Source organism: Haliotis rufescens, unplaced genomic scaffold (genome assembly GCF_023055435.1).
Source record: "Haliotis rufescens isolate VD_foot unplaced genomic scaffold, xgHalRufe1.0.p SCAF_19, whole genome shotgun sequence".
NCBI lineage: Eukaryota > Metazoa > Mollusca > Gastropoda > Lepetellida > Haliotidae > Haliotis > Haliotis rufescens.
Window position 1 is genome coordinate 8,672,136 of NW_025963879.1, and position 12,586 is coordinate 8,684,721.

Consider the following 12,586-nt stretch of genomic DNA (forward strand, 5'->3'; position numbering starts at 1 on the left):
TCAGGGAGGTCTCTATGAAAAGAAAGGGTTTTTTCCCTTCTTTTTCAGAGGCATTTTGCTTCCTGGCTTTCTTTGGCGCGTAACATAGAAGTGTAATTGAATCACAAATGCAATCATATATTTAACAACGAAGGACACTAACTACAAGGAAGCTCTTGACAACTGATACGCAATTTATGATAAAATTGACAACAATTGACGGATAATCCGGCATGTGCACATCGACTTAGATTATTTAATCTGGATGATTAGTACATTCGCTATTAAAGGACAATACCCAAGCAACAAATACGTTAATCAGTTATAGCTTATTGCTCCATGTACATATACATTGAGAAATTTGATGAAATGTGTGCATGAGCAATCTCTGTACAGTCATAGTATATCTGAAGAGTGTCTATTGTTTTTACAACGTTCAGTGCTGTGTTCGTTTCAACGGTTTATCCACCTCCTGTTTGATGTTAAGGGTGGACTTAAACAGGGCTGCCTGTTGTCCCCACTTATTTGTATATTAATGATACGTTGTGTAAATTAGAAAGCTTGTCTTTAGGCGTCGCCATCATCAATGTACTAGCCTATGCTGATGATATTGTTTTAATGGCTGAATTGGAGACAGATCTTAACATTATGCTTGACTATCTCGGTGCCTTCTGTAATAACAACACAATATTTGTAAATAGCAATAAGTCAAAGATCATATATTTTTTACAACAACCAGTCTTGTTTACTGTCTCTAAATATAAAATATTAGGTGGCATGCAATACCGTACATTTACAATGTTATATGGCACGATAGTGTGGGCTGCTGTAGAATATGGTTCTTGTTCATTGGGAATGAATAATATGCCGTCTATTAATGCTGTACAGCATCGTGCAGTGAGTTTTTATCTGAGTTCGAAATTGAGTGAGTGAGTGAGTTAAAAATTTAAGTCACATCGGCAGTATTTCAGCCATATCGTGACTATCAATAGTTAAATATAATACATATATTGAAAGGTATGTAAAAACCTGTCAACGAGGGACAGTAAAACAACTAGACTTATCACAGCAATAAATTTAAAACTAGTATGTAATCATAAAATCAATAGCACTATACATATACATTACATTATAAAAACGGGCTATAGATCGCCAGCAACTGAAGGTAGATCACCATACTAGGGACCAAGGGGACTTACAGTACCTTTGCTACCTGCATGGACCCTAGAAGGATTTACATCATCCCTTCAGTCGCTGGCGATTGTACATAATGTTAGCCACAATTAAAATGACAGAAATTCTACGTTTAAAAGCGTAGTAAATGTAAATATTCTGTGAATGACACGGACTTACGATATCCTCTCAGGGGGACAATAATTTTACAGTACTTTAACCCCCTTCGAGGATACTGCCACTAACAATCTCAGATATAAATGCATTCTACTAAATTAAAAAAAGTTGTTATACACAAAATATATTAACAGAATTTATGATACAATTCAATTTCTTTTAAAAAACCAATAACTAAATGAGTACTTATAGTATTAAAAAGAAATCTATAGTTTTGACCTGGAAATATTTATCCCTTGTGATAGAAAAATCAACGCAGTCAAGCAAGATATGCTTGACAGTTTTTCTTTCATCACAAGGGATGCAGAACGGAGGATCCTCACCTTTCAACAAATATTCATGGGTGTAACGGCAATGGCCAATACGGCATCGTCGCATAATGACCTCCTCAAATCTGGACTGACAACCCAAGTAGGTGTATCCGATATTGGTTTGATTTCATGTAATTTATTTATACCTACTTGGATGTCCCACTTCTTATGCATTAGATCTCTGATGTAAGATCTAATCACGGGTTTATAATCGGTGTACGGGATCAGAAGTGGTGTCACAGATTTGTTGAGTGCCTGAGTTTTAAAGAGTATCTCCAAACTTAGCTGTAAGCGGTGACATGACAAGGGACCCAACTCGTAGTCCGCCAATAGGGAAGTGAAGTTCGACCACATAAATGTCTTTGTAATATAAACAAGGATCGTATCGCTCTAAAAATATATTTAGGGAGTAATCTCTGGCCAACCAGAAGAAAGAAAAATCTTAACTTCTGCACCAATTGTGAAATAGTAGATCTGGGTTTGGAACATTTTATTATCCCCAGACAATTGTTTTAGCTCAGGTTTTATTGTTACAGAGGTAAAATGTTTGTTTTTTAATTCACATAAAATTTAATGTAAAAATGCAATTTCACACCCGTTGGTCAATCGCGCAGGGGTACTGTTGATGAGTATGTCAACCGCCCGATGCCCCGAGTCCACAGAAGCGCTTTGGTTAAATTCAGATGTGGCACCGCTCTGATCCAAATTGTATTAGGACGGTATTTTCACATGCCTTTGGAAGACAAGAAGTGTTTTCAGTGACTTAACGTTTTTGAAGATTGTCCTATGTGTAGTGATGGGCGCTGTAGTCTCTTAAACAAGTGCCACAAGTTAAACTCAAATTTTGTCAACCTGTGTGATGTACAGAAAATAACCTCGGATAATATTATGTGTGCTCATACCGCCAACACCTGCAATGGCATTTTACAAATAAGAAAACGTGTTTTATACAGTTGCTCGTCAGCTCTTGTTTATATTATATATGCTATGTATACACTAAGAAAAAGTTAAGCACAACCCTATTTCTGAACCATGACAAATGGCAAAAATCATGGCATGGGATGACTGACTACAGGAGCTTGGTGATGTCAATGTCATCGGATAGAACAAACATTTGACAACAAATAAAGAAGATATTGCTGAGCTGTGATTGAAATGTACTGACAAAAACATCATCAATCAATCAATCAATCAGTTTATTCGGTAACAAGGCCTCAGGCCCACGTACAGATATATACTTCAAGTGCTGCATGAAATAATATTTACAGGTAAGAAGAACGAAGACAGAGCATCTTTAACATCATTGGCTTAGTTCTCAAGACAGTTTACATCAGAAGAGTTTAACAATCTAACCAGCGTGTCTTTACGATTATTACCAGTAATGAAGTCTAAATATGGGAAATATTTTGAGCGGATAATTTCATAAATAAGGCAAACAAGAATGAAATGAATTTCATTTTCAACTGCCCTTAACGTGTACAATTGACAAAACAATCTTATCTATGCCATCCCTCCTTCCTGTGTTATGCATAATTCCCAGTTCTCCAATACGAAAAAGGGGAAGCATACGTCGCTTTTCTTTTGATAATACATTTAATAGATACGGTTCAACTGATAATGATGTCTTAAATAATGAATACAGTTCTAATTTCGACAACATTTCGACAAAATCATCATGGTAATACACGTACTGTTTTTGACCTTAGACAATACCAAACAAAGTATGGAGCTGCAGGATTAAGTAAACGAGTTCCGTTTGATGTTTCATTTCAAAATGGTCCTTAAAGTCTCTACTTGACATGACACGTGAAAGAGATCAGAAGCGGGTATAACCGCCACGTGCCCGGATGACGTATTGCACCTTACGTCTCATGCCTCCAGTCAGACGTTGGATCTGTTTATGGGTTAACAACAACCACTCCTGATGCAATACTGCTTCCAGTTGGCGTAAATCTTGTACAGGAGGATCTCGTGCATGTATGCGACGCCCCAGAATATCCTAAACATGTTCAAGGGGGTTCAAATCTGGGGCCATTGCTGGTCAGCGTAGAGTCGTTATTGCATTGGCCCTCATGTAATCCACGACAGCTTGCGAAGGATGAGACATGGCATTGTCATCCAAGAACTGAGGTCGAGTAGCAAGAGGGTGGTTGTCAAAATGAGGAACGAAGACTGGCCTCCAAACGTCCCGGATGTACTGAGCCCCTGTTAAGTTGCCCCTTATGGTGACCAAATCCAACCTGCAATCATGAGAGGTACACCCCAAACCTTTACCGAGCCCCCGCTGTATGCAACAGACGGTTTAATGTTCCTTACGGTGTAGGCCGTGTTCCAGTGCCTCCAAACTCTCGTTCTTCCATCAGTGACGTGGAGCAGAAAGCGACTTTCGTCTGACCAATTCCAGTTCCGTCGCGCAGTACACAATGCTAAACGATCAGCTTTCTGCTGATCTCTCAACGAGGGACGCTTTATGACTCGTCTAGCCCTCAATCCTGCTGCTTTCAGCCGGTTCTTGACGGTTCTGGTGCTGATACGACGATTGGGCAACCACAGCCGTACACACTGTTAAAAAGGTTCTCGGCGTATGAGACGACGAAGGTCCCTATCTTCGCGATGTGTCGTCACAGGAGGTTTTCCGGATCTGGGATGGTCTTGTACATCACCAGTCCTGTACATCACCGGTTTCTCGACTAAACTGCTTACGACAGTGTGATGATACCCCAAATTCCGACCAATGGCATCACAACACATTCATGCGTTACGCATGCCGATTATTTACTAGTCTGTGGCGTTTGATAATCGCCTTCGTGCCATGGTCACTGATTGTCATGGAATAACTGTTTAAACCCGAGCTTAAGAATTCAATGTTAACGTTTGGATATACTGCTTTTAGAGATACTCGAGGGTAGCATGCTGCACGGGCATACCATGCATGGCACGTGATCTTTCGTCAAGCATGACTGATTACATCACCTCGAGAAAACATAATTCTTCCCGTATTAATATATTTCATGACTGTTACAAATATTGGGACAAAACAATAATAAAATATATTAGGGTGTGCTTAATTTTTTTCTTTGAGTATATGTGAATACATTTTTTTTAGAAGAGTCTCACGTTACAAAATTGCTCATACATGTATTTTATTATGTAACAATATTGGAATGAATTGGGGTGAGACTGTAATAACAATCTGCCTGTTTGAGTTATGAATAACATCTAATTATTGTAAAGGCTTTGTTATGGGGGACGATTACTGGCTAATCACTGTCCCGTCACAGTCGGTTAAACTTGGCGATGAACTTGGCTTAGGATATTTAGGTACCAGCCCTTTGTTAAAAATAACTAAAGAGGAGAATGATAAATATTGTGTTGAGTGAAAATGATGTATGTCCGATGTAAATCTTATCGGTCAATTTGAAAGTCATCATTGCTGAGAGTGAGAAGCGTATATATTCGAGCTGATAATGCCACAAAGGGCACGGATCGGTCAATAATTTATTTACATCCGTAGGCAGGGCAATTAAATTTTGTTTTTTAGTTTCCATCGTAATTCTATGGAAACCGTGAACACACGCACATGTGAAAGTTGCAAGTGGATATCTATCAGTCGATTGTCAACAGTAACACCATTGGCCTGTGTTGCCTAAGTATTATATCTACAGCACAGATTAAACCGATAATCTGAAAGGTGAGTGAATGAATGAGTAGAAATTTTAAGTCATATCGGCAATATTTCAGCCATATCGTGACTATCAAGGGTTAAATATAATATATACAATAAAACTTATATAAAAAAACCTGCCAACGAAGGACAGTAAAATTACTAGACTTATCACAGAAAAAGATTTTAAAACTAGTATGGAATCATAAAAAAGGATAGCACTTATACTCGATAAAATCGGGGTATAGATCGCCAGCCACTGAAGGGAGATCACCACACTGGGGACCTTGTGGACTTACAGTACCTTTGCTATTTGCATGGACCCCAGCAGGGTTTACGTCATCCCTTCAAGTGTTGGCGATTATTGGCAGAGTCATCTTAAAATGACTCATATTCTACGATTAAAAACACGGAAGTTCTAAATTTACCTTGAAAGAAATGGAACTTACGTACCCTCTCAGGCGGACAATAATTTTACAATACTTTAACCCCCCCTCGAGGATACAGCCACTAACATTCTCAGTTGCTCATTTAATCTACCAATCATATAAACATTTATATTTTACAAGACACAATCAACATTTTGCAAACAACTCTATTTCCTTAAAAACAAAACAATGATTAAACGAGAATTGATACTGTTAAAAAGATCCTTAATAGATGATGATTTGAAATATTTATCACTTGTGATGACAAAACCAATACACTCAAGCAGGATATGCTTGACTGATTCTCTCATCACAATGGATACGGAATGGAGGATCCTCACCTTTCAATAAATGCTCATGTGTATACCTGCAATGACCAATACGACATCGTCCTATTATGACCTCTTCAAATCTGGACTGACAACCCAAGTAGGTGTAACCAATATTTGGCTTTATTTCATGTAATTTATTTACACCAACTTGGGTGTCCTACTTCTTTTGCATCAGATCTCGAATATAGGAGTGAGTGAGTGAGTGAGTGAGTGAGTGAGTGAGTGAGTGAGTGAGTGAAATTTAACGTCACATCGGCAATATTTCAGCCATATCGTGACGAAACAGTTATAATAATCGAATATAGGATCAGCATCAGCCATTGTGTTTCCAATGGTTTCCAACATGGCTGGGTAACCAACAAAAGACGATGTCGTAATGGACAGAAGCAATTTCATTAAATAATTCAATAATTTTGATTGAAAGTGGATGTTGACATGATATGTTATGGATAGCCTGCAGGCAAGAGAGACAATCGGAAAATATGATAAACTTCTTATATTTTGATTGTTTACTGATATCGTAAAGCTGTTAAAATTGCATCGGCCTCGGCTGTGAAAATAGAACTATTATCAGGTAACCTAGAGGAGATAGTCCTGGATCCAATGACAGTGGCGCGTTGATTTGTTTCAGATTTCTTTAGTTTAGTTAACGTAAGATCTACCTCTGGCTTTACTAACTGCCAAGGTGGAGAAGACAAAAGCCGCGTGGGGGCTATATTTTCAAGACTAATTTTGGCGGCAGAAATATCAGACGGAAGTCTCATTCCAAGTGGGTGGGTTGGGGTGGGGTGGGGGGTGATAGAACCGGTGATTTTTTATTATAGAGATTTTCTTAAAGGGGGCTGATCATATGCTGAATTCAATTATTAGAGCGTAGAGTAAAGACATGCTATAAGGATAATTTAATTCGGCGTTGTTTAAAAGATGGCTCATCAGCCTCAACGTACAGTCTGTCAATTGAAGTTCGGAAAGATCCAAGACATTCTCAGACCTTGGTGATGGATAGTATCAAAAAGTTTAAGGTTGTTTTTGCAGGCTCCACCATGGCATTTATTCTTCAAACACTTCATGTGTGGCAAAAAGGTCAAATGGTGATCAAAAACAACACCCAGGATCTTTGCCTCCTTTACAACTTTAATAAAAGTGACATCTAAAACCAAATCAGGGTCCTTATGAGGTTTTTATTTCCCACAAAAATGTACACAATCTGCCTCTGACTCCGAAAACTTAAAAAAACATTTTCCAACGACCATCTACCTATCTCATTTAGACATTCGCAATTGTCTTTCGAAGTGTGCACGCCTCCACCACCACACGAAATGCCAAAATAATCCACGAATAGCGACCCATCAATGGAATCATTTATAACCTCAGACAGGACACCCACCTCAACACTTTACAACGTAACATAATCTGAAAGGAATAGAGTAAGTGTATTTCATGAAGAAAAGTAAAAGAATATTTGTAAAATTAAAGCAGTAAATCATTTTCCCTCTCTGCTATATAGTTCTTTTTTTCATATAATAATTGAATCATAACTGGACATCTCGAGTATGTGATGGGCATGTCATGTATCTACACCTGCGCAGATGCTGATATTCATCCCCAGATCTGCTGCAAATGTCAGTAAAATGTTCATCTTCAAACGTTTTAACATGTATATGCTATGCTATAATAACTCAGAATTTAAGGAAATTATTAGTTAAAATCCCAATTTTGAACAAATCATTTCTTTCCAATTTGTCCCAAGGGCACTTTGTTTGCAGTCCTAAATGTACATACACATCTTTGGTCACACTTCCAGGATATTGTACTTAATGAACTGTCAGTCTTTACGTATGTGACAAAAGAGAAAATATTGAGAGGATCCAGATAAAGCAATGAGTATGGCTAAACTATCGGATCCATATTTCTGTAAAAGGAAACCGCTAAATTAACTTTGATTGAAATGAGATAGAACAAGAATTAAAATGTAGTTATTATTCTTTATTTAAAAGAATTGTCATGATTCCAAAACGTCATACTGTTAACGACTAAACATATAAATGAAGTACAATGATAAGCTCAAAGCTTTTATCTCTAAATTACATGTTGACAACATCACTGTTACTGATTAAGAATCAGTAATTGTTTTATTGCATCAGAGACCAAATGCCTACAAGACATATCACAACATAATACATATATTTCATTTAACAAATCAGAGAAAAAGGTATATTCTATTTAAAACAAACATGTCTTATACGTAGCAAAAGCCAACAAGCTAAGTTCGTACCAAATGGTTATTGTACTACGAATCATTCATATTATTCTGATTTTGACATCGAATCAATTAAATGATTGATTTGAATAATTATTTATTACTGGATTATAATTTCTCATTACTTTACCATGTTTACGTTTAAAGGAACATGTCATCTTTAATAAACTCTTTCTATTATTACAAGTAAATTAATTAAAATGAATTGTTACGATGGTTTTTTATAATAGTTGTATATATATATTAATAAGCCTCCTCTACCAGTGAATAACGTATGTTCAAGCATTTCACTATTCTTCTCACATATTTAGGTTTTCTTTCTAACTTGAACGGGGTGCATCCATTCACAGATAAAGGATCAAGTTGTTCATTACCGGGTTCCGCCTCTTCATAAAAAAATACTGAAATACTCAAGGCATGGTTTAATTAGAACTTACTTGAATTAAATTGAAGCTCTTTCGTTACTTCCATGCTTAACAAATGATTACTGCTCAAGTAATTTTCAACATTAGATAGGCCCACTGGGAATTTTGTGATTTTCAAACAAATATAAAAATCAGTGACAAAATCAATAATATCTCGGAGAGAGGATCAAAATATCCAACAGAGTGCACTTTAATGTCAGGGATGGTACGATTTCGATCTGCAGTGACCGAAATCAGATCACGGTCGTATTTGTTTACAGTTTGTCATGGCTGTCCTATTTCAATAATATGCATGGCCCAATATCGACAGAAAACCTAAATAAGGAACGAGTTTGCAGTTACGAGCGTTATCCTTGTTTATAACTTGTGCAAAGTCTTCACTTGCTACTTGTCATTTGCTCGTATTGAATATGTATATGTGAAAAAGTGCGAAAATTCGTGGAAATTCTCACCTTCGAGTAGTAGTAGGTCTCCGCAAAATTTTTCTCCCAGCCCGTATGTGTTTGGGTGAAGTTATGCATCTATGATGGATATCGCGAGTGATAATAGCACGAACCGGAGGCACATCGCTTCACAGACATCGTTTGACCCCGGAAGTAGGTCTGACAAATCCTCAAAGCGCGCCCGGGCTTCTTATTGGCATGCGCCAGTTGTGATTGACAGGTTGGACTGGTCTTTTGTCGATCGCTAATATGGTCTCTTTAAACTTTTCGAATAATGGATAATTTTTACCTGGAGAGAAATATGGCAAAATAAAGACTACTATCCCTCATATCGCGGGTCTTCTATTCAATCCTGCACTGATCTCAGTCGATGGTTTCTTATGGGATAATAAATGTCTACCTAGGCATCTTACCATAATGTCAAGTATTATTAATCAAAGTATGAAGACAGATTCGTGTGCTACATCTAGCGGTGTGCGTAGCGGCTGCATGTTGAGCCCCGTTCAAATGTTGTCCAAATACTGTCTTCAGGTTTAAGGGGTACAGTTAGTCAAGGCAATCTAGGTGCCATGTGCCACTCATTGATAAGAGCTATTGGTTCCCAGACAAGATGAATGCATTTAAATGTATTGTAAGAAAAAAGGACAGGAATCTGTGTAAACCTCAAATGATAGATTGGCCATGGGGACATCACCCCACCTCTCTACACAAGCACGCAGGCACACACACATATTCATGCTTTTATATATCCTCCAGGAGGGCTTAAATCAGCGGTTTCTGATCGCATAGCGAATCAAAGCCTCATACAAGAGGCTGCTTAGTGAGCCTTGGAGTGATAATGTACACCAGAAGCAACGCCATTTCGTCATGTGGTCACATCTATTTGATATTGCTTATATTTTTACATATGACGTGTTTCGAGAATGGCTGCACATGTTAAAGCTTTATATACTCGGACCCCTGACACGTCATTATTAAATGACACCTTTGTGATAATGACAGTGTAAGTAACCAACGGCTGCTGGGTGCTGTAATAAGTTCTTTGTCAGATTACCTTAACAAGGCCACTGACCACTCTGAATGATTATTGAACTACCATTGTGACATTTTATCCAATGTAATAGAATCATGAGAGTGAAGACATGAAGTTTCACACAACCCAGATCCTATTAGTGATCTCTTGTTTTCAAAAGAGTATCTTAATGAGATCTTCTTCTGAAGCATGCTGTCGATATCGTTACTTGACAATAATGTTTCGCATTTTATAAAAAAAGCGCTTCCGAGCAATCTGAGTGATATGGTGATTGTATAATCCTTAACAGTTACAATTTACCAGGACATATTTGACAGCAACGAACACCATCGTACATGCATATTTATGTTTTGGGCATCATGATGTTTCCAGATGGAGTCAATTGCGCAATGTGCATATCGTCAGCTTGAAATGTCGATTTCCTGCAGATCATCTTGACGTGCTTCACATCAATAGCACCCTCCTTTCGAATTGTTCATTACACTGCAGGGATATCCGGTACATACATACGCATCTATCACGCCATAAATACTGCTAAACACAGAGACATCATCACGACAATTGTTAGACAAAATAACACTGTTTTACTGAGATGAAGCATTGGTTTGGTTATTTCGGTCGAGCCTTAACAACCATCAGCAGAAATGGCATACAGTAATTAAGCAGCCTGTGAGCACCAGCTTGAGGAGATTGTGAGTGGCCTTGCACGACAAAGCAGGTCGATCACACCTGCCAATCATGCCGAGGACTCGGTATTCACAAGTCGAGAAATGGCATTGAGGTCAAAACACAATTAACGAGGCGGATTTCCATAGCTCATGAAGTGGAATGATGGTCGGCCCCATTCCATAACGACTCGGACTTGGCGTGAGAGGAAATACATTTTCAATATGATAACATCGTATCTGAGAAGGTTAGTCTTGTAAAGCAAAGTGAAAATTCGTACACAAATGATGACACATTGCATTCCTTCGTTTCTGACCTTTATTGCATATACCATCCAATAATTATGGTTTGTGTTTTCTTTCTCGATTTAAGTACAACTAGAACATATTTAGAAAGAGTGGGTGAGTAGGGTCCAACGCCGCTGTGAACAGTTTTCCAGTATCACGGCGTGTCAGCTTAATGTGGTAGGAAAGCCCGAAGTGATGCAGGTTTCAGACGTTTACCGCTTTGGTGAAACCAGCGAGCACGGGTATGGGTGCTGACAAACCTAGAAACATAATCGGGGCGAACGGGAGTTTTGAGAGAGAAGAGAAAGAGGTCCATATAACAAAAGGATACACCACTAGCTGAATAATTAAAGCAAGGATTCTAGTGATTAATAATTATCACTATGCAAATACTTTGAAAACGGAATGGATTTTAGTCAAAACACGCACACTGCCTGTCTCAATGGAAGTATCAGTGAAATCAGCAAAACCATTTTCTTAGTACCACAATTAGTTATATTTTTCAAAAGTAACGTTTACATGATATGTGGCTTCCAGTGGATGAGAGGTCGGTCACATGGCCGCGATACTGTTGTTCATAAGTTTATAAACAAAACATCTCGAAGTTTATACGTTTTAGTTATGTTTGTTGTTTAATGCCGCCCTCGTCAATGTTCCATCTATATGACAGCGGTCTGTAAATAATCGTGTCTCGACCAGACAATCCAGTGATTGACACAATAAACATCGATGTACACAACTGGGATACGATGACATGCAAGTCAACAAGCCTGACCAACCGATCCCGTTAGTCGCCTCTTATGACAAGCATGGGTTGCTGAAAGACCTATTCTTAACCGGATCTTCACGGGTCCATTTTGTCTGTACGTACCTGTGCAACATTCTTTCAAGGCCAGTTGGTGTATATCGTTCGTCTTCCTCCATTTCTACTCTGTACAGTAGACACTATCCTGAAAGACGAAATGTCTCAATAAAAACACAACTATTGCAGAGAATAGGGTGGGTTTATTGTTGGAATGGGTATTCTTTTAATTTTGTCCTCCCTTTACAAACCCGCTTTTTAGCGGCGCTGATCAAGAATGTCTATGAATAGCAACTGTAATATGAGCATGTATGCGTGTCTAGGTCTCCGTTTCCATTGGTGTTAACAAATATACTGAACCGCAAAAGAAACGTCACCCCAAGTAACATTGCATGAATAGTTGTCATTTAAATATCTGGGTAATCTTTGTCAAAGTTTCTAAAATTTAACATTACCTTGTCCGAAAGAAATGAAATTTGATGATAAAAAAAAACAGATGACGAAAAAACCGATGGCCCAAACGCATCGGTAACCCGATGCACGTGTGTTCCGTGCAAATTGAAATGCACATGCATTCCCCCTATTCTTGCCCTATAAAACCCCACC

At 38.2% G+C, this 12,586-nt stretch overlaps 1 protein-coding gene across 1 annotated transcript in view; it reads right to left on the bottom strand.

Annotated features, from left to right (window-relative positions):
* Positions 1 to 12,586, bottom strand: part of LOC124123236 (FMRFamide receptor-like) — a 211,069-nt gene that overhangs the window by 146,758 nt on the left and 51,725 nt on the right. The window contains exon 2 of the mRNA XM_048398843.1: positions 12,050 to 12,128. Coding sequence (XP_048254800.1) covers positions 12,050 to 12,102 — 53 coding nt within the window. The 5' untranslated portion in view covers positions 12,103 to 12,128. The remainder of the gene's footprint in view (positions 1 to 12,049; positions 12,129 to 12,586) is intronic.